The sequence below is a fragment of the Heteronotia binoei genome, chromosome 21 (assembly GCF_032191835.1).
Source record: "Heteronotia binoei isolate CCM8104 ecotype False Entrance Well chromosome 21, APGP_CSIRO_Hbin_v1, whole genome shotgun sequence".
Lineage (NCBI taxonomy): Eukaryota > Metazoa > Chordata > Lepidosauria > Squamata > Gekkonidae > Heteronotia > Heteronotia binoei.
In genome coordinates this window covers 3,869,368-3,896,763 of record NC_083243.1, presented here as the reverse complement: position 1 = coordinate 3,896,763, position 27,396 = coordinate 3,869,368, and the positions used below count along the sequence as shown (strand labels likewise).

General features: G+C 48.0%; 1 protein-coding gene across 1 annotated transcript in view; it reads left to right on the top strand.

Moving 5' to 3' along the window:
• Positions 1-27,396, top strand: part of MDGA2 (MAM domain containing glycosylphosphatidylinositol anchor 2) — a 713,433-nt gene that overhangs the window by 360,624 nt on the left and 325,413 nt on the right. The window contains exon 6 of the mRNA XM_060261373.1: positions 5,118-5,387. Coding sequence (XP_060117356.1) covers positions 5,118-5,387 — 270 coding nt within the window. The remainder of the gene's footprint in view (positions 1-5,117; positions 5,388-27,396) is intronic.

Sequence of the window (27,396 nt, the reverse complement as noted above, 5' to 3'; positions counted from 1 at the left end):
GTTTGTGAATTTCCTGCCTTGTGCAGGGGGTTGGACTAGATGACCCTGGAGGTCCCTTCTAGCGCTATGATTCTATGAATGTCTCGATTGAAGGCATAAATTAGCCACGGCCGGCCTGTGGATATGACTCAGAGTAGATGAGTCTCAGCTGGAACCCTCCACTGAAAGTGCCTGTAATTACTGGAAGCTTTAACATGCACTGGGTATTTTTAAAAGCTTAAAATAAACATGACCCCCCCTCCCCTCAGTTGTTGAACATTTATGGATGTTGGCACCCTTGGGATATTCTTTGAGCTCTGCGTTTGGTTGCCAACTCCTCCTTGTCCCACAATGGTGGACTTTCGCTCGCCATAGAGTTTTCCCTCCCAAATTGCTAGAGTGTCTGGGAAAACCATAGAGTTTTCCTGGAAACGCCTAGAGCGGCCGCTGCGCAAAATTGCTTGGTGCAATGACGTCACTTCTCAGTGACGTCATCGTTCCAGCAACGTAGGAGGATGTCCCCCCCCCCCCCCGCTGGCCCTAGCTCTAAACAGAGCAAAACCGGCGCAGTTAGAAAGGTATAACTAGGGATGCCAACTCCAACTTTGAGAATTCCTGGAGTTTTAGGGGATGAAACTTGCTGAGGAAGGGGCCTCAGCATGATATAACACCAATGGACTCCACCCTCCCAGGCAGCCATTTTCTCCGGGGGAATTGATCTGAAAAAAAGAGGCAGTTTGGTGTAGTGGTGAAGTGCAGGGACCCTTATCTGGGAGAACCAGGTTTGATTTCCCTCTCCTCCATTTGCAGCTGCTGGAATGGCCTTGGGTCAGCCAGAGCTCTCTCGCAGGAGTTGTCCTTGAAAGGGCAGCTGCTGTGCGAGCTCTCTCAGCCCCACCCACTTCACAGGGTGTCTGTTGTGGAGGTGGAAGATAAAGCAGATTGTGATCTTCTCTGAGACTCTGAGATTCAGAATTAAGGGTGGGATATAAATCCAATATCATCATCATCTAAAAAATCTGGTTAAAAAAACATTCAGAGCATAGGGTGGGGTATAAATCTAATATAATCTTCTTCTTCCAGTTCGGTGTAGTGGTTTATTGGTCGGACTCTTATCTGGGAGAACCGGGTTTGATTCCCCACTCCTCCACTTGCAGCTGCTGGAATGGCCTTGGGTCAGCCATGGCTCTCTTATCTGGGAGAACCGGGTTTGATTCCCCACTCCTCCACTTGCAACTGCTGGAATGGCCTTGGGTCAGCCATAGCTCTGGCAGAGGTTGTCCTTGGAAGGGCAGCTTCTGTGAGAGCTCTCTCAGGGTGTCTGTTGTGGGGGATTGTGAGTCGCTCTGAGTCTCTGATTCAGAGAGAAAGGCGGGGTATAAATTTGCAGTTCTTCTTTTTAAGTTTGTGGACTGTTATCTGGGTGAACCGGGTTTGACCCCCCACTCCTTCACTTGCACCTGCTGGAATGGCCTTCGGTTAGCCATAGCTATTGCAGGAGTTGTCCTTGAAAGGGCAGCTGCTATGAGAGCCCTCTCAGCCCCAACCACCTCACAGGGTGTCTGTTGTGGGAAGAGAAGATGTAGGCGATTGTGAGCCTTTCTGAGTCTCTTATTCAGAGAGAAGGGCGGGGTATAAATATTCAATTCTTCCTCTTCTTCTGTAAGGAGCTTCGTGCGTTCATCTACTATCATGTTTCCGGGGTCTGTAACAGAATTGGGGACGCAAAACTGGCCAGGCAGTGTCTGAGCTCTATTGGGAAGGCAGGCTCCAAGGGGCACAGCCGCTGCACGTGGGGAGAGAGGTGCCTAGTGGTGTGCCCTGGGCCAGGTGGCACCCTAGGCGGCCACCTACCTGGGCTACACCCATGCACCGTTCATGGGGGGAGCATGTTTGGCTCACAGATTGTGCGCAACACCAGGGCCTGATCCTTCTGCACGCAGAGCCCATTCTTTGTCCCTGCCATGCTCTTTCCTTAACGCTTTCTCCAAACAGGAACCTTTCCGCTTCGTGCATAAGACTTAAGGTTGCCAATCCCCAGGTGGGGGCAGGGGATCGCTCGGTTTGGAGGCTCTCCCCCCACTTCAGGGTCGTCAGAAGGCGGGGGGAGGGGAGGGAAATGTCTGCTGGGAACTCTGTTATTCCCTAGGGAGATTTATTCCCATAGAGAATAATGGAGAATTGATCCGCAGGTATCTGGGGCTCTGGGGGGGGCTGTTTTTTGAGGTAGAGGCACCAAACTTTCAATGTAGCATCTAGAGCCTCTCCCTAAAATACCCCCCAGGTTTCAAAAAGATTGGACCAGGGGGTCCAATTCTATGAGCCCCAAAAGAAAGTGCCCCTATCCTTCATTATTTCCTATGGAAGGAAGGCATTGAAAAGGTGTGCCGTCCCGTTAAATGTGATCGCCAGAACTCCCTTTGCAGTTCAATTATGCTTGTCACAGCCTTGATCTTGGCTCCACCCCTAATGTCTCCTGGCTCCACCCCCAAAGTCTCCTGGCTCCACCCCCAAAGTCCCCAGATATTTCTTAAATTGGACTTGGCAACCCTAATAAGACTCTATGTGTGTGTGAGAGAGAGAAAGAGAGGAGAAAAATAATGTGAAAGGTGTGTCAACAACAGAAGATACCTCGTGTCTTTCTGAATTACAAATTATTGTGGAACTTGGAACAAACACCTCCCCAGGACTGAACAGGGATATTGGCTTTTTATCTCATTACATATACTAAACCCACTTTCACCAAGGATCCAGTATTCCAATGCATTTGTTGTTATTTCAGCCCAGTCGACACAAACTAACAATCTCCAGACCCCAACTTGTGATTCTTTTAATCTGCTAAAAAAAACATTGCTGTGGTTTTGCATACTAATTCGCTGCCCGCTTTCTCTACATTTAGGACTGCTGGCCATTCCGTCCTGTTGTCTGACGAAGTGTGCTTCCAGTACACGAAAGCTGACATTCTGAATAAAACTTGGTTGGTCTAAAAGGTGCCAGTTGACTCCTGCTTCGTCCTGCTGCTTCAGACCAACACGGCTGCCTGGCTCATTCTTAGCCCCTGACAGATCTTCCTGTTGTTTTAGCAGAAGAACCGGATGGCCTCACTTCCAAATGACCTTGCATTTCACGTATAGAAACTGCCTCCCCTTGACAATGGTGCGACACTGCTGGCGAAGTTGCATCCATCTTTTTGTGAGAACTCTGAACCAGGGGTGTCAGCATGCAGCCCGGGGGCCGAATTAGGCCCCCAGAGGGCTCCTATCAGGCCCACGAATGACTGGCTTTGTCTGTTTCCTTCTCCCTTTCTCTTGCTTCCTTCTGCATCTCGGCTTGCTTTGCAAGGCCTGGTCAATCGCACAGGAGCTACAGAGCAAAACCTCTATTTTCTCCATTGGCTGAGGCTCCTCCCCCTCCTGTTCCCCTGGAGAATGAAGGAAAGAGCCAGAGCTTCCTTTGGCCAGTTCCCTGGATCCCATGGGAGAAATGCAAAGACGGCACCCTTAAGACCACGTGCTAATGTTTTAATTATGTTTCGTTTTAAGTTTTTTTTTAATCTTTTGTCGTGTTTGTTGTTTAAAAAGTTTGCTTCTCTGCTGCCTAATCTTAAATAGATCCAAATGGGCAGCTGTGTTGGTCTGAAGCAGTTGAACAAAGCAGGAGTCAAGTGGCACCTTCAAGACCAACCAATTTTTATTCAGAACGTCAGCTTTCGTGTGCTCTTAAGCACACTTCATCAGATGAGGAATCCAGCACAGTGAGCAAAGCCATGCGTCTTAAGTAAATCACACAGGAGCTACAGAGCAAAACCTCTATTTTCTCCATTGGCTGAGGCTCCTCCCCCTCCTGTTCCCCTGGAGAATGAAGGAAAGAGCCAGAGCTTCCTTTGGCCAGTGTCCTGGATCCCATGGGAGAAATGCAAAGACGGCACCTTGAAGACCACGTGCTTATGTTTTAGTTATGTTTTATTTTAAGTTTTTTTTTTAATCTTTTGCCGTGTTTGTTGTTTAAAAAGTTTGCTTCTCTGCTGCCTAATCTTAACTAGATCCAAGCGGGCAGCCGTGTTGGTCTGAAGCAGTTGAACAAGGCAGGAGTCAAGTGGCACCTTTAAGACCAACCAGTTTTTACTTAGAACGTCAGCTTTCGTGTGCTCTCTAATCACACTTCATCAGACGAGGAATCCAGCACAGGGAGCAAAGCCATACGTCTTAAATAGGTACGCACGTGGCCCGGCCTAACGTGGCCCGACCCAACGAGGTCTCATTTATGTCAGATCCGGCCCTCATAACAAATGAGTTTGGCACCCCTGCTCTACATAACTGAAACCTATAAAATGTTTTTGGAACGACTGAAATCGACAGGATAGCACCAACATATTAATATTAATTTTATCGTTTTAGAATTTTAATAGAATTTTCGTTAAGCTGTTAAATTAGTATTGTTAAACACTGTACAATGTAAGTATTGGTTGGTGTTGTTAGCCGCCCTGAGCCTGCCTTGGCGGGGAGGGCGGGATATACATAAAATTAGGTTTTGTAAAATCTTTCAGGCTCAAGTGCCGTGTTCTACTGGAGAAAGTTTTCCTTCCAGACGTTTCGTTCTCAGCTGCGGAGAACATCCTCAGTGGCATTGCAGCTGGAGCAGGCGCTCTGACCTTTTTGGCTGCTGTGCATTGAGTGAGGCCAGGGCTGCTGGAGAGCTGCTATTTCTAGGCTGGAGGGGTGTGGTGAAAGGGCAATATTGCCTAGAAATAGCAGCTCTTCAGCAGCCCTGGCCTCACTCAATGCACAGCAGCCAAGAAGGTCAGAGCACCTGCTCCGGCTGCAACGCCACTGAGGATGTTCTCCGCAGCTGAGAACGAAACGTCTGGAAGGAAAACTTTCTCCAGTAGAACACGGCACTTGAGCCCGAAAGATTCTACAAACCCTAATGATGTTACCAGCCGTGAAAACCTGAAATCTATGATAAATAAAATTGATGATGATGATTAAGACCTGAAATACGTTCCGGGTATTGTGCATGTTGTACACCGTTTTGTGTAAAATCAGCTACGCTAATTTGAATCCTCAGCTTTCCCTTCTTTCCATCCTGCCCTCTCCGGCTCCCAACTGACTTGCCCCTCTGTGATGTTGTTTCTGCAGCGTCTCCCTCGATCAAGCTCTTGGTGGACGACCCCATTGTGGTGAACCCGGGGGAAGCGATCACTTTGGTGTGCGTCACGACGGGTGGGGAGCCGCTCCCGACTCTAACCTGGGTGAGGGCCATCGGCCCCTTGCCCGAAAAGGCGGTCCTGAAAGGTGGAACGTTGACCATCCCCACCATCACTTTCGACGATGCCAGCACCTACAGCTGCATCGCCAACAACAATGTTGGGAATCCAGCAAAAAAGTCCACCAACATCATCGTCCGAGGTAAGAAAGAGCCTTTGGATAGCCTCCTGGCTGTATAGCTAATCCAGCTCCTGCTGTTTTCAGATGTTTTGTGTCCAGGTGGGCTGGGATACAGGATGACCTTGACAGGCTGAAAAACTGGGCTAAAATCAATAACATTAATTTTAAAAGGGATAAATGTAAAGGTCTGCATTTTGGTAGGAAAGATCCCATGCATGGTTATAGGATGGGGGACTTGTCTTAGCAGTAGTATGGACCTGCTTGTCCCGCATTGGTCTTGTCAGCCACCAGTGAGCCTGCAGCAGACGTGGACTACTGCACCTTTCTTAAATCTTTGTTTGCGAAGTCATGCCGAGAGAGAGAGTATGTGCGAAAAGGATCTAGGGGTCTTAGTGGATCATACACCGAACATGAGTCAACAGTGTGATGCGGTGGCTAAAAAGGCAAATGCAATTTTGGGCTGTATCAACAGAAGTAAAGTGTCCAGATCACGTGATACGATGGTATTGCTTTACTCTGCTCTGGGAAGACCTCACCTGGAGTATTGTGTTCAGTTTTGGGCACCACATTTTAAGAAGGCTATAGACAAGCTGGAAGGGGTCCAGAGGAGGGCGACGAAGATGGTGAGGGGTCTGGAGACCAAGTCCTATGAGGAAAGGTTGAAGGAGCTGGAGATGTTTAGCCTGGAGAGGAGGCGGCTGAGAGGTGATAGGATCACCATCTTCAAGGACGAAGGGCTGTCATATAGAGGATGGGGTGGAATTCTTTTCTGTGCTCCCGGAAGGTAGGACCAGAACCAATGGGTTGAAATTAAAATGAAAGAATTTCCGGCTCAACATTAGGAAGAACTTCCTGACGGTTAGAGCGGTTCCTCAGCGGAAGAAATTTCCTCCTTGGGAGTTGGTGGGGTCTCCTTCCTTGGAGGTTTTTAAAGAGAAGCTAGCTGACAGCAATCCTGACTCTATTAAGCAGACCATGAGAAGGGGAGGGCAGGAAGGGCTGCATCAGTGCTTAGTTCTTACGGCCTTTCTTACATGCCCAGGGAAATGCTGATTGCCGCTTTAGGGTCACTCAGCAGTTTTTCCCCAGGCCAGTTTGGCCAGGAATCCTGAAGGTTTCTGCCATCTTCTGGCATTGGAGCAAGGATCACTGGGGATGTGTGTGTGTGGGGGGGGGGGTATTTGTGAATTTACTAGGTTGCACAGAGGGTTGGACGAGATGACCCACAAGATCCTTTCCTTCTCTTACAATTCTTTGATTCCTTTCTGGATTCTCTAGTAGTAGTTTAATACCTCTGACAAATTGTATTGTTGGCATATAGTCAGAACTCTTTGTCTGGGGCAGTGATGCTCTGGATTCTTGGCACTTGAGGGGGACACAGTAGGAGGACTTCTAGTGTCCTGGCCTCACTGGTGGACCTCCTGATTGCACTTCGTTTTTTTGGCCGATGTGTAACACAGAGTGTTGGACTGGATGGGCCATTGAACTGATCTAACATGGTTTCTCTTATGTTCTTATGATGCTCTGTATTTTTGGTGCTTGGGGGGAGGGGAGGGGGAAGGGGGATAGTGGGAGGGCTTCTAGTGTCCTGGCCTCACTGATGGACCTCCTGATGGCACCTGGGTTTTTTGGCCAATGTGTGACACAGTGTTGGACTGAATGAGCCACTGGCCTGATCTAACATGGCTTTTCTTATGTTCTTATGATGTTCTGTATTCTTGGTGCTTGTGGGGGTTAGGGAACAGTGGGAGGGCTTCTAGTGTCCTGGCCTCACTGGTGGACCTCCTGATGGCACCTGGGTTTTTTGGCCAATGTGTGACACAGAGTGTTGGACTGGATGGGCCATTGGCCTGATCTAACATGGTTTCTCTTATGTTCTTGTGTCTGGGGCAGTAATGCTCTGTATTCTTGGTGCTTGGGGTGGGGGGCAACAGTGGGAGGGCTCCGAGTGTCCTGGCCCCACTGATGGACCTCCTGATGGCACCTGTGTTTTTTGGCCAATGCGTGACACAGAGTGTTGGACTGAATGAGCTATTGGTCTGATCCAACATGGCTTCTCTTATGTTCTTATGTCTGGGGCAGTGATGCTCTGTATTCTTGGTGCTTGAAGAGGGCACAGTGGGAGGGCTTCTAGTGTCCTGGCCCCACTGGCACCTGTGTTTTTTGGCCACTGTGTGACACAGAGTGTTGGACTGGATGAGCCATTGGCCTGATCTAACATGGCTTCTCTTATGTTCTTATGTCTGGGGTAGTGATGCTCTGTATTCTTGGTGCTGGGGGGAGGGGTCAACAGTGGGAGGGCTCCTAGGTTCCTGGCCCCACTGGTGGACCTCCTGATGGCACCTGGGTTTTTTTTGGCTACTGTGTGACACAGAGTGTTGGACTGGATGGGCCATTGGCCTGATCCAACAGGGCTTCTCTTATGTTCTTATGTGACACAGAGTGCTGGACTGGATGGGCCATTGGCCTGATCCAACAGGCTTCTCTTATGTTCTTATGTGACACAGAGTGTTGGACTTGATGGGCCACTGGCCTGATCCAACATGGCTTCTCTTATGTTCTTATGTGTGACACAGAGTGTTGGACTGGATGGGCCATTGGCCTGATCCAACAGGGCTTCTCTTATGTTCTTCTGTGACACAGAGTGTTGGACTGGATGGGCCATTGGCCTGATCCAATATGGCTTCTCTTATGTTCTTATGTCTGGGGCAGTGATGCTCTATATTCTTGGTGCTTGAAGTGGGCACAGTGAGAGGGCTTCTAGTGTCCTGGCCTCACCGGCATGGCTTCTCTTATGTCTGAGGTAGTGATGCTCTGTATTCTTGGTGCTGGGGGGAGGGGTCAACAGTGGGAGGGCTCCTAGTGTCCTGGCCCCACTGGTGGACCTCCTGATGGCACCTGGGTTTCTTTGGCTACTGTGTGACACAGAGTGTTGGACTGGATGGGCCATTGGCCTGATCTAACATGGCTTCTCTTATTTTCTTATGTCTGGGGCAGTGATGCTCTGTATTTTTGGCGACTGTGTGACACAGAGTGTTGGACTGGATGGGCCATTGGCCTGATCCAACAGGGCTCCTCTTATGTTCTTACATATAAATATGGCTTCGACATTCATCAGGACCCCAAAAGGAGTGTGTTTGAAGGGAACAAAATAACAACCCAGTGGGACCTTTAAGATGCACTAAGTGTAATTCTGGGTATGAACCTGTTTTTTTTGTGTGTTCATGCACACGTGCACACACATGAAAGCTTATACCCAGAATTACACTTTGCTGATCTTTAAGGGGCCACTGGGCTCTTATTTTGTTCTGTTACTTCAGACCAACACAGCTACTCACCTGGATCTATGTCTGAATGGGAAGCTGTGAAAAGGAAGCTGTTTGCAGGGTAGAGTGCTGTGTTTGGAAACTGGAAGGAACAACCTAATTACACGATGCTTATCTGTCTGGCTGCGAGGGACGATCCACATATATCCTCTGATAAGACCACAAGTACTCTGCAACCGTAATGCTATGTCAGCTCCTGTTTGGAATGAAAAGACTTCCTGGGCCTAGAAAATGTGTTTAGGTTGCTGGGCCACCTAAACTACTTCCCGGGATCTTTACTTAACATAAGAACAGAAGAGAAGCCATGTTGGATCAGGCCAATGGCCCATCCAGTCCAACACTCTGTGTCACATAAGAACATAAGAGAAGCCGTTTTGGATCAGGCCAATGGCCCCTCCAGTCGAACACACAGTGGCCAATATACTTCCCCATCCTGGGTTCTTGTGTCTTGGCCCAGATGTCAAGGGATGCCACACCTGTGACCTCTCCTTGCACACAGGTAGGGAGAATAAAAGAAGAGCCCCAGGGTGACAAAAGACTTAGGTACTTCACAAAAGTGTTTTATCACCCGTAATTAAGAGCAATGTGTAAAGTTTACAAAGCTCACTTTGACAAGGGAAATTTTCAAGCCGCTATCTTTAAGCCTTCCATCATATTATAATCTGCTTTGTAAGAGCCGCTGGCAGTCTGAGTAGACAAGACTGACTTTGATGGACCCAGGGTCTGATTCAGTATAAGGTAGCTTCATTAGGGGAGGGACGGTGGCTCAGTGGTGCAGCATCTGCTTGGTAAGCAGAAGGTCCCAGGTTCAATCCCCGGCATCTCCAACTCAAAAGGGTCCAGGCAAGTAGTTGTGAAAAACGCTTCCCCTCCCCCAGCAAGCTGGGGATTAATTTGACCAACCTCGGAAAGATGGCTGAATCAACCTCGAGCCGGCTGCATGAGAACCCAGCTTCCGCTGGGGGTCGAACTAAGGTGGTGAGCAGAGCTTAAGACTGCAGAACTGCAGCTTTAACACTCTGGGCCACAGGGCTCTCCTTCAAGAGGCCCCTCCCCAAACTCCATAGCCCGAATGGGGACCCTCCGATCCTGGACAGCTGCGGCCGTCAGCGGGAACCTGGCCTAACCTCCTCGCTGGCTCGGCTGGCTGGCTCGCAGAAGGCTCCGTTGTTGGTTGCTTAGCGTCCGCGAAGTAGATTAATCTACCCACACCGAGCCGTTCATCTGAAACTGATTTCCTGTAATCCAATGTGCCCATAACACTGGAACACAAACTCCTTTCGCGGTGGGGACTTTTAATAACAACCGGAGATTAATCATACCCTGGGAGGGCTTTGCGGTGTCGGAGAAGCCCCCAGTGCCGATTATTTTATGAGGGCCGCAACCTCTCCTTGCACTTTATTACCCGGCATATGATGCTGTTCCTCGGGATGATGAGTTAGAGTTTCTGTCTTGCCGAGAGGTCACAGGGGAGGGAGACGGAGAGAGCCGGAGCAGCTTGGTTCCTTGCGCTGTTGAGCTTCCGCTGGGTCTTTCAAGGACATCCAGATTTTGCAAGTGTGTATTTTGCAGTCGCTGACCTTTGCAGCAGCAGTCAGGGTTTGAGCCTAAGAGGAAATGGCCAGGGGTTGCCCAGAGGTCTGCTAATGGGGAGATGAGCCCCAGAGTGCTCCTTACACAGAATCATAAGGTCAAAGAGTTGGAAGGGACCTCTAGGGTCATCTAGTCCAACCCCATGCACAATGCAGGACACTGACAAACACCTCCCCCTCAATTCACAGGATCTTCATTGCTGTCAGATGGCCATCTAGCCTCTGTTTCAAAACCTCCAAGGAAGGAGAGCCCACCACCTCCTAAGGAAGCCTGTTCCACTGAGGAAACGCTCTAACAGTCAGGAAGTTCTTCCTAGTGTTGAGCCAGAAACTTCTGATTTAATTTCAAACACTTGGTTCTGGTCCTACCTTCTGGGGCCACAGAAAACAATCCCACCCTATCCTCTATATGACAGCCCTTCAAGTACTTGAACATGAGCCGCCCTGAGCCACTTGTGGGAAGGGCGGGATATAAATCCCAAATAAATAAATAAATGGCGATCGTATCACTTCTCAGCTGCCTTCTCTCCAGGCTAAACACACCCAGCTCCTTCAACCTTTCCTCATAGGACTTGGTCTCCATCTTCGTCACCCTCTTCTTATATAGCCAATCCTCCAAGAGCTTACAGGGCTCTTAGTACAGGGCCTACTGTAAGCTCTTGGAGGATTGGCTACATCCGGGATGTGTGGCCTAATAGTAGAAGAAGAAGAATTGCAGATTTATACCCCGGCCTTCTCTCTGAATCAGAGACTCAGAGCGGCTCACAATCTCCTTTATCTTCTCCCCCCACAACAGACACCCTGTGAGGTGGGTGGGGCTGAGAGGCCTCTCACAGCAGCTGCCCTTTCAAGGACAACCTCTTCCAGAGCTATGGCTGACCCAAGGCCATTCCAACAGGTGCAGGTGGAAGAGTAGGGAATCAAACCCGGTTCTCCCAGACAAGAGTCCGCTCACTTCACCACTACACCAAACTGGCTCTCAATATGCAAAAGAGATCCTGCTAAAAAAAAAAAAAAAGCCCGGATGCTAGGTTTTGAGGGGGGGGGGTTGCCATCTCTGGGACATGGAGCAGGTGTCACTGTGTGTGTGTTTGTGTGTGGGGGAGGGAGGGAGGTAATTCCTGCATTCTTCAGCGGGTTGGACTAGATGTCCCTGAAGGTCCCTTCCAACTCTAGGATTCTACCTGCATTAAGGAGCTACAGATGTTGGCAGTGCAAAGAATAGGGTTGCCAATCCCCAGGTGGGGGCAGGGGATCCCCTGGTTTGGAGGCCGTCCTCCCCTTCAAGGTCATCAGAATGCGGGGGGAGTGTTTCTGCTGGGCACTCCAATAATGGAGAATTTATCCATGGGTATCTGGGGCTCGGGGGTATTTTTTTGGACTAGAGTCTCCAAATTTGCAGCATAGCATCCAGTGCCTCTCCTCAAAACACGCTCCAGTTTTCAAAAGGATTGCACGAGGGGGTCCAATTCTATGAACCCCCAAAGAAGGTGCCCCTAGCCTTCATTTTTTCCTATGGAAGGAAGACATTTTAAAAAGTGTGCTGTCCCTTTAAATGTGATGGCCAGAACGCCTTTTGGAGGCCAATGATGCTTGTCACATCCTTGCTCCTGGCTCCACCTCCAGTGTCTCCTGGCTCCACCCCAATGTCCCTTGGCTCCACCTCCAAAGTCCCCAATGGGACTTGGCAACCGTAGCAAAGAGGGCTCTCTGAAACCCAGATGGACTAATAGCATTTTTTTGATAGAATTGAAGGGGGGACTGCTCTGGACACTGAAATCTGAAGGCGCATTTGGTCACTTGGCTAATTTGAAAAGCCATTCAAGAAATATCTGGGGACTTTGGGGGTGGAGCCAGGAGACTTTGGGGGTGGAGCCAGGAGACATTGGGGGCGGAGCCAGGAGCAAGGGTGTGACAAGCATCATTCAACTCCAAAGGGAATTCTGGCCATCACATTTAAAGGGACTGCACACTTTTTGAATGCCTTCCTTCCATAGGAAATAATGGAGGATAGGGGCACCTTCTTTGGGGGCTCATAGAATTGGACCCCCTGGTCCAATCGTTTTGAAACTTGGGGGGTATTTTGGGGAGAGGCACTGGATGCTATGTGGAAAATGTGGTGTCTCTACCTCAAAACACAGCCCCCCCCTGCGCCCCAGATACCCATGGATCAATTCTCCATTATTTTCTACGGGAATCAGTCTCCAAAGGGAATAATAGAGTTCCCAGCAAACATTTCTTTCCCCTTCCACCCGCTTTCTGATGATCCTGAAGCGAGGGGAGGGCTTCCAAACCGGGGGATCCCCTGCCCCACCTGGGGATTGGCAACCCTACCTCTTGATGTGTTCTCAGGATTGGCAAAAGAGAGGAATCCATGATTTTGCCAGGGCCAAGGGAAGAGGCAACATCCAAGATTCTACAAGAGGCAGCAAAAACTTAAACCCGTCTTCCCCTTGGATACAGATTTCATGAGTCATGGCATAATAATCTAGCCCTTCTGCATGTTTATTCATAGCAACTCAAGCCAGGGAGCCTCAGGAGACCGAACAAAATATAATTAAAATTCTCTTGATTTTCTCTCTCTCTCTCTCTCAGCCTAATGAATTCCCCCAATGACAAGGAGCTGAGAGAGAGAAATGAAAATGCCCCTGAACTTGGGTAAACTCAGCTGCATCCCTGAAGCCCCAGAGGCTGGCACAGAGAAAGCATTTGGTGCGACTCGTGGTAACTCTCTTTCTCTGCCTTGTAAACTCTGCCCCATTCCACACATCTGGTGCTTAAGATACATTTGCCACATCTAGCAGCTGAGAGAGAGAGAGAGAGAGAGAGAGAGGAGAAGAAGAGGTCCATCAGTGGCTATTAGCCGCTGCATATTGTTGGAATTCTCTGTCTGGGGCAAGTGATTCTCTGTATTCTTGGTGCTTGAGGGGGAGGCAACAGTGGGAGGGCTTCTAGTGTCCTGGCCTCACTGGTGGACCTCCTGATGGCACCTGGTATTTTTGACCACTGTGTGACACAGTGTTGGACTGGATGGGCCATTGGCCTGATCCAACATGGCTTCTCTTATGTTCTTATGTGACACAGAGTGTTGGACTGCATGGGCCATTGGCCTGATCCAACATGCCCTCTCTTATGTGACACAATGTTGGACTGGATGGGCCATTGGCCTGATCCAATATGGCTTCTCTTATGTTCTTATGTCTGGGGCAGTAATGGAAACTGTCACTCAGGAAGGGGAGGGTAAGAACATAAGAACATAAGAACATAAGAGAAGCCATGTTGGATCAGGCCAACGGCCCATCAAGTCCAACACTCTGTGTCACACAGTGGCAAAAAATGTTATATACACACATACACTGTGGCTAATAGCCACTGGTGGACCTGTGCTCCATACACTGTGGCTAATAGCCACTGATGGACCTGTGCTCCATATTTTTATCTAAACCCCTCTTGAAGGTGGCTATACTTGTGGCCGCCACCACCTCCTGTGGCAGTGAATTCCACATGTTAATCACCCTTTGGGTGAAGAAGTACTTCCTTTTATCCGTCTTAACCTGTCTGCTCAGCAATTTCATCGAATGCCCACGAGTTCTTGTATTGTGAGAAAGGGAGAAAAGTACTTCTTTCTCTACTTTCTCCATTCCATGCATTATCTTGTAAACCTCTATCATGTCACCCCGCAGTCGACGTTTCTCCAAGCTAAAGAGTCCCAAGCGTTTCAACCTTTCTTCATAGGGAAAGTGCTCCAGCCCTTTAATCATTCTAGTTGCCCTTCTCTGCACCTTCTCTAAAGCTATAATATCCTTTTTGAGGTGCGGCGACCAGAACTGCACACAGTACTCCAAATGAGACCGCACCATCGATTTATACAGGGGCATTATGATACTGGCTGATTTGTTTTCAATTCCCTTCCTAATAATTCCCAGCATGGCATTGGCCTTTTTTATTGCAAACGCACACTGTCTTGACACTTTCAGTGAGTTATCTATCATGACCCCAAGATCTCTCTCTTGATCAGTCTCTGCCAGTTCACACCCCATCAACTTGTATTTGTAGCTGGGATTCTTAGCCCCAATGTGCATTACTTTGCACTTGGCCACATTGAACCGCATCTGCCACGTTGACGCCCACTCACCCAGCCTCAACAGATCCCTTTGGAGTTCCTCACAATCCTCTCTGGTTCTCACCACCCTGAACAATTTAGTGTCATCCGCAAACTTGGCCACTTCACTGCTCACTCCGAACTCTAAATCATTTATGAACAAGTTAAAAAGCATGGGACCCAGTACCGAGCCCTGCGGCACCCCACTGCTTACCGTCCTCCACTGCGAAGACTGCCCATTTATACTCACTCTCTGCTTCCTATTACTCAGCCAGTTTTTGATCCACAAGAGGACCTGTCCTTTTACTCCATGATTCTCAAGCTTTCTAAGGAGCCTTTGATGAGGAACTTTATCAAAAGCTTTCTGGAAGTCAAGGTAAACAACATCTATCGGGTCTCCTTTGTCCACATGTTTGTTCACCCCCTCAAAGAAATGCAACAGGTTAGTGAGGCAAGATCTTCCCTTGCAGAACCCATGCTGAGTCTTCCTCAATAACCCGTGTTCATCAATGTGCCTACTCATTCTGTCCTTGATAATGGTTTCTACCAACTTTCCCGGTATTGAAGTCAGACTGACTGGCCTGTAGTTTCCCGGATCTCCTCTGGAACCTTTTTTAAAGATGGGGGTGACATTTGCTACCTTCCAGTCCTCAGGAATGGAGGCAGATTTCAATGAAAGATTACAGATTTTTGTTAGAAGATCCACAAGTTCAACTTTGAGTTCCTTCAGAACTCTCGGATGTATGCCATCCGGACCCGGTGACTTATTAGTTTTTAATTTGTCTATCAGTTGTAGGACCTCCTCATTTGTCACCTCAATCTGACTCAGGTATTTGCATTGGCTTTTCACTTTAGGTAAAGACAGGGAGTTCCAAGTGAATGGAAGATACTTGGGCAATTAGATGATGGAAATATTTTCGCCAACAAATTCCTTTATTTAGCTACATGAAGTCAAATCAGGCATCATGATGAGGTCCATCAGTGGCTATCATCCACAGCGTAATGATGGAATTCTTTGTCTGGAGCAGTGATGCTCTGTAATCTTGGTGCTTAGGGGGGCAACAATGGGAGGGCTTCTGGAGTTTTGGCCTCACTGATGGACCTCCTGATGGCACCTGAGGTTTTTGGCCACGGTGCAACACAGAGTGTTGGACTGTATGGACCATTGGCCTGATCAAACATGGCTTCTCTTATGTTCTTATGATGCTCTGTATTCTTTGTGCTTGCAGGGGGGGGGGGGCAGTGGGAGGGCTTCTAGTGTCCTGTCCCCACCTGTGGACCTCCTGATGGCACCTGTGTTTTTTGGCCAATGTGTGACGCAGAGTGTTTGGACTGGATTGGCCACTGGCCTGATCCAACATGGCTTCTCTTATGTTCTTATGTGACACAGAGTGTTGGACTGGATGGGCCATTGGCCTGATCCAACATGGCTTCTCTTATGTTCTTATGTGTGAGGAAGTGATGCTCTGTATTTTTGGCCACTGTGTGACACACATTGTTGGTCTGGATGGGCCATTGGCCTGATCCAACATGGCTTCTCTTATGTTCTTATGTGACACAGAGTGTTGGACTAGATAGGCCATTGGCCTGATCCAACATGGCCTCTCTTATGTTCTTATGTGACACAGAGTGTTGGACTGGAGGGGCCATTGGCCTGATCCAACATGGCTTCTCTTATGTTCTTATGTGACACAGAGTGTTGGACTAGATAGGCCATTGGCCTGATCCAACATGGCTTCTCTTATGTTCTTATGTGACCAGAGTGTGGATTGGATGGGCCCTTGGCCTGATCCAACATGGCCTCTCTTATCTTCTTATGTGACACAGAGTGTTGGACTGGAGGGGCCATTGGCCTGATCCAACATGGCTTCTCTTATGTTCTTATGTGACACAGAGTGTTGGACTAGATAGGCCATTGGCCTGATCCAACATGGCCTCTCTTATGTTCTTATGTGACACAGAGTGTTGGACTGGATGGGCCATTGGCCTGATCCAACATGGCTTCTCTTATGTTCTTATGTCTGGGGCAGTGATGGAAACTGTTACTCAGGAAAGGGAGGGCATTTGCGTTGGCTTTTCACTTTAGGTAAAGACAGGGAGTTTCATGTGAATGGAAGATACTTGGGCAATTGGATGATGGAAATGTTTTCACCAACAAATTACTTTATTTAGCTACATGTCAAATCAGGCATCATGATGAGGTCCATCAGTGGCTATCATCCACAGCGTATTGATGGAATTCTTTGTCTGGAGCAGTGATGCTCTGTTTTCTTGGTGCTTAGGGGGGCAACAGTGTGAGGGCTTCTGGAGTTCTGGCCCCACTGATGGATCTCCTGATGGCACCTGAGGTTTTTGGCCATGGTGCGACACAGTGTGTTGGACTGGATGGGCCATTGGCCTGATCCAACATGGCTTCTCTTATGTGAAGAAAAGAAGAGATGAGGAACAAAGCAGGAGTCGAGTTGCACCTTTAAGACCAACCAAGTTTTATTGAGAAAGTAAGCTTTCGTGTGCTCTCTAAGCACACTTCATCAGACGAGAGGATGATGATGACGAAGATATTGAATTTATACCCCATCCTATACTGTGAATCTCAGAGTGGCTCACAATCTCCTTTACCTTCCTCCCTCCACCACAAGAGACCTCCTGTGAGGTGGGCGGGGCTGAGAGCTCCCCCAGAAGCTGCCCTTTCGAGGACAGCTCTGTGAGAGCTATGGCTGACCCAAGGCTATTCCCGCAGCTGCAAGTGGGGGGTGGAGTGGGGAATCCAACCCGTTTCTCCCAGATATGAGTTTGCAGCTTAAGCACCACACCAAACTGGGTCTCCAGAGAGGGAGGGAGGGAGGGCAAGTCTGTTCAGTTTCCTTTCCTAAAAACCTTAAGGTGGGGCAGGGGAGGGCAGAGGTTAGGAAGGCGAGGGGCTTCAGTAGGGAATAATGCCACAGAATCCACCTTCCAAAGCAGCCATTTTATTCAGGGAAATTGATCTCTGTTACCCATTGCAATTCTGGGATATCTCCAGCCACCACCTGGAGATTGGCAACCCTATGAAAGAGCTGGTACATTGTTCTGCCTGCAGGACTGGGCTCAGGGCTGGGGGATCCCTACGGAAAGCCCCTTGGTTCAGTTTAGGGTTATTTGGCTGCCTGTTCTGTGTTTGAGAGACTCTAGGCAAGCCCTGCTTTGCTGCTGAATGAGAACGTCTCAGTCATTCCTTTCAGGGCCTTCCCCTTGGGAGGGACAGATGTGCACAGCTGGCCCAAGAACAAGCCCCAAGTAGGGCTGGCCAAACTGTGGCTCTCCAGATGTGTTTGCCTACAATTCCCCTCAGCCCCACCCAATAGAAGGAAGTGTCAGCCAAGAGAAGGAAGAGAGGCTTGGCTCAGTAGCTCTGCTGTGCGATGGAGAGAGCCTGGCAAAGCAAGTTGTAGGCAAAAAACATCTGGAGAGCTACCGTTGGCCACCCCAGCTCTAAGCCCCCACCACCCCATCGGCCAGCTTGGAAAATGCACTTAAAGTTATATTTTGCTTTCTTTTCACCTCTCCCTCCCCTCATCTATTTGCTTTCCTTCCTTCCTCCCATCCTGAGAGCCTCTTTGGTGTAGTGGTTAAGTGTGTGGACTCTTATCTGGGAGAACCGGGTTTGATTCCCCACTCCTCCACTTGCAGCTGCTGGAATGGCCTTGGGTCAGCCATAGCTCTGGCAGGAGTTGTCCTTGAAAGGGCAGCTGCTGTGAGAGCCCTCTCCAGCCCCACCCACCTCACAGGGTGTCTGTTGTGGGGGAGGAAGGGAAAGGAGATTGTGAGCCGTTCTTAGACTTTGCAATTCAGAGAGAAGGCTGGGGTATAAATCTCCTTCCTTCCTTCCTTCCTTCCTTCCTTCCTTCCTTCCTTCCTTCCTTCCTTCCTTCCTTCCTTCCTTCCTTTCTTCCTTCCTTCCTTCCTTCCTTCCTTCCTTCCTTCCTTCCTTCCTTCCTTCCTTCCTTCCTTCCTTCCTTCCTTCCTTCCTTCCTTCCTTCCTTCCTCTGCGAGGACTTTGTGCTGCCCCTCTTGACTTGAGGGTTGTGTGTGTGAGAGGGGAGGAAGAGGAGGAATTAGCCGGAAAAGTTTTTCTCTTATTGTTGTTTGCTTTTCCTCGGTGGAGACCTTGGAAAACCAGTAATTCAAATGCGGATTTCAGGGCTCCGAAGGAGGGGAGTGGAGCCATTGGCGGCGATCCAGATGCACAATAGAGCTGTGGGCTGGGTGTCTCTCCCAACCCCTCCCCCCCCCCCGACAAAGGGGAACACGCGGAGGCCTTGATCCGGCACAGCGTCCCTGACTCTCCCCCCCCTCCCCCAGGGATTTGGCTGTGTGCAGAATCTGGCACAATTTCATACTCAGCGGTTTATGTGAAAGGAAGGAGCCATTTCAGGTGGCGCTGCGTTTGGCTTCGAGCAGGGAAAGCCAGGAGACTGCCCGAGACTTGCTTATAACATTAGCATTTGTTGGTCTTAAAGGTGCTTTCTTTGTATTTCTCCCATGGGATTGATGGAACTGGGCAAAGGAAGCTCTGGCTCTTTCTTTCCTTCCCCAGGGGACCAGGAGAGGGAGGAGCCTCAGCCAATAGAAGGAAGAGAGGCTTGGCTCAGTAGCTCTGCTGTGCGATGGAGAGAGCCTGGCAAAGCAAGCTCTGCCTCCCCCCCCCCTTTCTCCCCAAGAGAGGAGCCGCAGCCAATGGAAAGAATAGAGGCTTTGCTCTGCAGCTCCTGTGCGATTGAGAGAGCCTGGAAAAGCAAGCTGTGCTGCAGAAGGAAACAAGAGAGAGGGAGAAGGAAGCAGACGACAGCCAGTTGCTCAGGGGCCTGATAGGAGACCTCGGGGAGCCTGATTCGGCCTCCGGGCTGCAGGTTTGACACCCCTGATTTAGATTACGCTTCTCTCTCTCTCTCTCTCTCTCTCTCTCTCTCCTTTCAACTGCAACCTGAGTGTGAACCACATCTGTTTCGATAAATGCAAGTTTATCGTTTTTGCTATACAGTTCTGGTGAGATTTATTCACTGTGCTCAGCGTTGCTCTTTTGTGACAGGGCACGACTCTGCTATATTAACCCAATTTCCTAATAGCCAGCACGGTCTTCTGAAACTCAACTCGTTTTTTTGAAATGCGATTCACCCTCCTTCCCCAGCCACCCTTGACCCACTTCTAAACAGGGAGCCCCCGCCTCGGTTTACGAGGCCCCCACTAAAAGAGAAGTGATCACTTCCCCACTCTAATCAGCTTGCGCATTTTACAACCGGGAGCGAAGGCGTGGGCTTTTCTCCTTGGCTGGAGGCTGAGATGTCCCCCTGGATCGATTTGATAAGCAACCCCCACGTTAAAATCGAGATAGTTTATCGATTGTGGTTGTTGCTGAGGCCCTTGGTGCCGGATACGGTCATGATTATTCTTAAGCAGGAGTGTTAGAAGAAGAAGATATTGGATCTATATCCCGCCCTTCACTCTGAAGAGTCTCAGAGCGGCTCACAATCTCCTTTCCCTTCCTCCCCCACAACAGACACCCTGTGAGGTAGATGAAGATATTGGATTTATATCCCGCCCTCCACTCCGAAGAGTCTCAGAGCGGCTCACAAACTCCTTTCCCTTCCTCCCCCACAACAGACACCCTGTGAGGTAGATGAAGATATTGGATTTATATCCCGCCCTCCACTCCGAAGAGTCTCAGAGCGGCTCACAATCTCCTTTCCCTTCCTCCCCCACAACAGACACCCTGTGAGGTAGATGAAGATATTGGATTTATATCCCGCCCTCCACACCGAAGAGTCTCAGAGCGGCTCACAAACTCCTTTCCCTTCCTCCCCCACAACATGCACCCTGTGAGGTAGATGAAGATATTGGATTTATATCCCGCCCTCCACTCTGAAGAGTCTCAGAGCGGCTCACAATCTCCTTTCCCTTCCTCCCCCACAACAGACACCCTGTAAGGTAGATGAAGATATTGGATTTATATCCCGCCCTCCACTCCGAAGAGTCTCAGAGCGGCTCACAAACTCCTTTCCCTTCCTCCCCCACAACAGACACCCTGTGAGGTGGGTGGGGCTGGAGAGGGCTCTCACAGCAGCTGCCCTTTCAAGGACAACCTCTGCCAGAGCTATGACTGACCCAAGGCCATTCCAGCAGGTGCAAGTGGAGGAGTGGGGAATCAAACCTGGTTCTCCCACATAAGAGTCCGCACACTTAACCACTACACCAAACTGGCTCTCCAGTTAACCTCTTCTGGGTTAATAGAACAAAGCAGTAGACAAGTGCACCTTTAAGACCAACTAAGTTTTATTCAGAATGTCATAAAAACATAAGAGAAGCCATGTTGGATCAGGCCAACGGCCCATCCAGTCCAACACTCTGTGTCACACAGTGGCCAATAATTTATTTATAAATACACACACACACACACACACACACACACACACACACATATATATATATATATATATATATATATATATATATATATATATATACACACACACAGTGTGGCTAATAGCCACTGATGGAGCTCTGCTCCATAGTTTTATCTAACTCCCTCTTGAAGCTGGCTATGCCTGTAGCTGCCACCACCTCCTGTGGCAGTGAATTCCACATGTTAATCACCCTTTGGGTGAAGAAGTACCTCCTTTTATCCATTCTAACCGGACTGCTCAGCAATTTCATTGAAGGCCCACGAGTTCTTGTATTGTGAGAAAGGGAGAAAAGGACTTCTTTCTCTACCTTCCCCATCCCATGCATAATCTTGTAAACCTCTATCATGTCACCCCGCAGTCGACGTTTCTCCAAGCTAAAGAGCCCCAAGCGTTTTAACCTTTCTTCATAGGGAAAGTGTTCCAAGCCTGTAATCATTCTAGTTGCCCTTTTCTGCACTTTTTCCAATGTTATAATATCATTTTGAGGTGCGGCGACCAGAACTGCACACAGTACTCCAAATGAGACCGCACCATCGATTTATACAGGGGCATTATGATACTGGCTGATTTGTTTTCAATTCCCTTCCTAATAATACCCAGCATGGTGTTGGCCTTTTTTATTGCAATCACACACTGCCTTGACATTTTCAGTGAGTTATCTACCATGACCCCAATATCTCTCTCATGGTCAGTCTCTGCCAGTTCACACCCCATCAACATGTATTTGTAGCTGGGATTCTTGGCCCCAATGTGCATTACTTTGCACTTGGCCACATTGAACCGCATCTGCCACGTTGACGCCCACGCACCCAGCCTCAACAGATCCCTTTGGAGTTCCTCACAATCCTCTCTGGTTCTCACCACCCTGAACAATTTAGTGTCATCCGCAAACTTGGCCACTTCACTGCTCACTCCCAACTCCAAATCATTTATGAACAAGTTAAAGAGCATGAGACCCAGTACTGAGCCCTGCGGCACCCCACTGCTTACCGTCCTCCACTGTGAAGACTGCCCATTTATACTCACTCTCTGTTTCCTATTAATTGGCCAGTTTTTGATCCACAAGAAAACCTGTCCTTTTACTCCATGACTCTCCAGCTTACTAAGGAGCCTTTGATGGGGAACTTTATCAAAAGCTTTCTGGAAGTCTTAAGCAGACTTCATCAGACAAAATGGGGTTGGGGGGACGAGTTCACTCCAGCCTTGTTCCATCTGGCTCCCAATTTGTTTCTTGCGTCAAATTCAGGGAGCCGATATTGACCTTTAACGCCCTGCACTGCTTGGGATGAACATAACTGGCCGACTCCCTTATGAACTTCCTTGCCTGCTCTGATCTTGCCCCAAGGCCCTGTACATTGAAACCGAATTGTGTGCCAAAAATTCCAACAATATCTTGCCATGCTCAGATATTGTCGGGAAGCTGGTCAAAGCTTCTATCGAAATGAGGGAAGATAAAAGGACTACCTCGTCGCTGTGTTTGCTGTGTTTGCAAGGCCATTGTATGTTGTGAAATTCTTACCATCGCACAGATCCCGGTAGGCAGCCGTGAGGGTCTGAAGCGATAGAACAAAGCAATAGACAAGTGCACCTTTAAGACCAACTAAGTTTTATTCAGAATGCCAGCTTTCGTATGCTCTTAAGCAGACTTCATCAGACAAAATGGGAACGGCGAGCAGCAGTTCTTAATATAAGTGAGTTGGTACTCGCTTATATTCATGGGAATGTATTGACATACATGGGAATGTAGAATCATGGGAATGTATTGACATACTCAAATGGGGGATATTGGCTGTTTGAAATGGAAGCAGCAAATCTCAATATGAGTGGGCAGTGTGGAATCATGGGAATGTCTTTAGCCAATTAAAAGAATCGCAAATAGGGATCTGTGTTGGCTAGTGTTAGGACAAAGCAGGGCTGAAACAACACTGGAGGGTGATCAAGAGCAGACTGCTGTTGTAGGTGCGAAGTGCCATAAATCTAGGTAACGTTCTGGCTTAGTTAGTTTAAATAGAGGGCATGGTTTCTCAAGAGGTTATAACATCCATTATAGTTTGGCATTAGAAAAAAAAAGGAAGACATTAAAATACAGTGGAGGATGAGAGTGCTTTTGCAGCAGCTGCCCTTTCAAGGACAACTCCTACCAGAGCTGTGGCTGACCCAAGGCTATTCTATCAGGTGCAAGTGGAGGAGTGGGGAATCAAACCTGGTTCTCCCAGATAAGAGTCCATGCACTTAACCACTACACCAAACTGGCTTAACCACTACACCAAACTGGATAGGTGATGGATGGAAGATAGATGATGGATAGATGGATGGATAGATAGTTGGATGAATAGATAGATGGATAGATGATGGATGGATGGATAGAGATGGATAGATAGTTGGATGAATAGATAGATGGATAGATGATGGATGGATGGATAGAGATGGATAGATAGTTGGATGGATGGATATGTGATGGATGGAAGATAGATGATAGATGGATGGATAGATAGATGGATAGATGATGGATGGATGGAAGATAGATGATAGTTGGATGGATAGATAGATGGATAGATGATGGATGGATAGATGATGGATGGATGGATGGATGGATAGATAGATGGATAGATGATAGATGGATGGATAGATAGTTGGATGGATGGATAGGTGATGGATGGAAGATAGATGATAGATGGATGGATGGAAGATAGGTGATAAATGGATGGGTAGGTAGATAGTTGGATGGATAGATAGATGGATGGATGGATGGATGGATGGATGGATGGATGGATGGAAGACAGATGATAGATGGATGGATAGATAGATAGATAGTTGGATGATTGAAAACAATTTTTATTATTCTGTAACATTTTATATTAATATTCAACTATTATTAAAAATTTAGTACCAATACATCACATCACATTTTCCACCTCCTTCCCCCCTTTTCGTGACCTCCACCAGTGCATTTTACTTAAAATACTAAAAAATAAATAAAAGGTAGTTTTAACATTTTAAGAATCTTCATAAAAAAAACGTATTATAGTAAAATAAAAATAAGGAAAAAACCATTTACTCTGATTATCATCCATCTTCATTATAATCCTTTAGTCCTCAGTCCTTATCATGAAAATATGATTGAAGAAATATAAATTCCCATAGTTTTATTTTTAACTATAATCCTTATCAAAATAAGTTGGAAAAAAAAGAAAGGATATAATCCCATAGTCACATTTTTTAATTATAGTCCATTTACTATTCCTCTAGCATTCACCTTTTGTCAAAAATCACTAAATGTCCTTTAACCTTCCATTGTTTTTCAACATATTTCTGAAATTTTCCTCACTCATTTTTAAACTTTTCTATATCTTTTTTTTAATTCCTTCTTACATTCAGTTATTGACTCTTTTTTCACTTTAACCAATCTTGCCTCCATGGCATCCGTTTGATCTTGCATTTTAGACCTTTTCACTTCCTCCAGTGTCCTATCCCTCGTCTGGATCTTCTTTGCTCCTGGTTTGTGGATAGGCATCACTGCCTTCCCATTGTAAAAATAGGCTTCAAGGCTGACCTCACCAAATCAATTTTTAATTTTACAGTCTTATAGATTGGATCATGCCCTTTCCAATGAGCCCAAAATCGCCGTTCTCTGAAGCTCCTGGGTTGAGATATTAATTTTGTTTAATTGTATTTTCTCCAAAATGACGTTCGCAGCTTTTCTGCCCCTTTTAATTTTATTTCCCTTTTTCTTCTAAAAGGCTCCAAAATTAGTTCAAATCATATAATCCAATAAATGTAAGCTTCTAATGATGATATTTACCGGCTCTGCTAATTTTTAAAGTCCCGCTATCTTTAAAAAAAAAAACTTTTGACCTTCTTTCAGTGGCCACCAATATTTCTCTATGATTATAGTCCTGGAGAGGGCTAGGAGGCTAGCAATTTTCCCTTCTTTTCATGGCCGCTTCCTTCTTTCTTGCCACAAAGTCTCGTTTTCTATAGATCTGTAGTTGAGAAGTCTCGCGTTACGTCTATGACACCACTTCCTGTGACGTCCTGTTGATCCGCAGTTCTGTTTTGGAGGGGGGTGCTCGGCCACAGGTATGCAAAATAATGTTGATTCTTCCTCTTTTAACCTTGTTCTCTAATTTTCTTAGTCCCAAATTTACCCCCTCCTTTGTCTTCTTAACGGGGATAATCAATAAAATGAATTTTAGCAGGGATAAACACAAAGTTTCTGCATGTTAGGTAGGAAAAATCCCACGCATGGTTATAGGATGGGGGAGACTTGTCTTAGCAGTAGTATGTGCAAAATGGATCTAGGGGTCTTAGTGGATCATACACCGAACATGAGTCAACAGTGTGATGAGGTGGCTAAAAGGCAAATGCAATTATTGGGCTGTATCAACAGAAGTAAAGTGTCCAGATCACGTGATACGATGGTATCGCTTTACTCTGCTCTGGGAAGACCTCACTTGGGGTATTGTGTTCAGTTTTGGGCACCACATTTTAAGAAGGCTATAGACAAGCTGGAATGGGTCTAGAGGAGGGCGACGAAGATGGTGAGGGGTCTGGAGACCAAGTCCTATGAGGAAAGGTTGAAGGAGTGCTGGGGAAGTTTAGCCTGGAGAGGAGGCAGCTGAGAGGTGAAAGGATCACCATCTCCAAGTACTTGAAGGTGCTGTCATATAGAGGATGGTGTGGAATTGTTTTCTGTGGTCCCGGAAGGTAGGCCAGAACCAATGGGTTGAAATTGAATCAAAAGAGTTGTCCTGCTCAACATTAGTAAGAACTTCCTTACCGTTAGAGTGGTTCCTCAGTGGGAACAGGCTTCCTCCTTGGGAGGTGGTGGGCTCTCCTTCCTTGGAGGTTTTGAAGCAGATGCTAGATGGCCATCTGACAGCAATGAAGATCCTGTGAATTTAAAAAGGTCAAGGTAGTCCCCTGTGCAAGCACAAGTGGTTTCTGACTCTGGGGTGACGCTGCTTTCACAACATTTTCACGGCAGACTTTTTTTATGGGGTGGTTTTCCATTGCCTTCCCCAGTCATCTATAACTTCCCCCCCAGCAAGCTGGGTACTCATTTGACAGACCTCGGAAGGATGGAAGGCTGAGTTGACCTGGAGCCGGCTACCTGAACCAGCTTCCGCTGGAATCAAAACTCAGGTCGTGAGCAGAGGGCTCCGAATGCAGTACTAAAGCTTTACCACTCTGAATTTAGGGGGAGGTTTTTGTGAGTTTCCTGCATTGTGTGGGGGGGTTAGACTAGATGACCCTGGACGGTCCCGTCCAACTCTAGGATTCTATGGTTCTTCGCTTTCACCTCCCTGCAGTCTCCAGCCGGGGAATACAAATGCTGTGTCGCCTGTTTACAACCATACTCCAAATTCCACCCACGCAGAACGCAGCCCTCCTCAGCTTGCTGCATTTGTGCCGTACAGCTGCTGGAATGATTCATGTTCAAATGCCTAAGGAGTCGCTACCTGTGGAGTTGGAACATCACTCCGCCTTTGATTGGCAGCCGCTCCCCTGGGCCTCGGGCAAGCAAGAGGTCACTTCTGGCCTTGCGACTTGAGATCCTGTTAATTGAAGGGGGAGAGACAGACTTGGTGTGTTTTGCACACCAAAGCAGCTGCCGTTCTTCCGTTACAGTCCTATTGACTGACTGCTTGGCCCGTCAGGGATGTTGGAGATGGGTCGATGACGAGATAGTGGTGTCCGTCTGGCGTATATTTTTAATTTGGTTTGGAGCTGCCTTGTACTGAATCAGACCTTTGGTCCATCAAGGGCAGTCTTGTCTATTCAGACTGGCAGCGGCTCTCCAAGGTCTCAGGCTGAGGTCTTTCACATCGGCTACTGGCAGGTGCTTTTGGTGTAGTGGTGAAGTGTGCAGCGACTCTTATCTGGGAGAACCGGGTTTGATTCCCCACTACCTCCACTTGCATCTGCTAGCAGGGCCTTCGGTCAGCCATAGCTACCACCAGAGTTGTCCTTGAAAGGGCAGCTTCTTGGAGAGCTCTCTTCAGCCCCACCTGCCTCACAGGGTGTCTGTTGTGGGGGAGGAAGGGAAAGGAGATTGTGAGCCGCTCTGAGACTCTTCGGAGTGGAGGGTGGGATATAAATCCAATATCTTCATCTACCTCACAGGGTGTCTGTTGTGGGGGAGGAAAGGAAAGGAGATTGTGAGCCGATCTAAGACTCTTCGGAGTGGAGGCCGGGATATAAATCCAATATCTTCATCTACCTCACAGGGTGTCTGTTGTGGGGGAGGAAGGGAAAGGAGATTGTGAGCCGCTCTGAGACTCTTCAGAGTGGGGGGCGGGATATAAAATCCAATATCTTCATCTACCTCACAGGGTGTTTGTTGTGGGGGAGGAAGGAAAGGAGATTGTGAGCCGTTCTGATACTCTTCAGAGTGGAGGGAGGGATATAAATTCAATATCTTCATCTACCTCACAGGGTATCTGTTGTGGGGGAGGAAGGGAAAGGAGATTGTGAGCCGCTGAGACTTTTCGGAGTGGAGGGCGGGATAGTAAATCCAATATCTTCATCTACCTCACAGGGTGTCTGTTGTGGGGGAGGAAGGGAAAG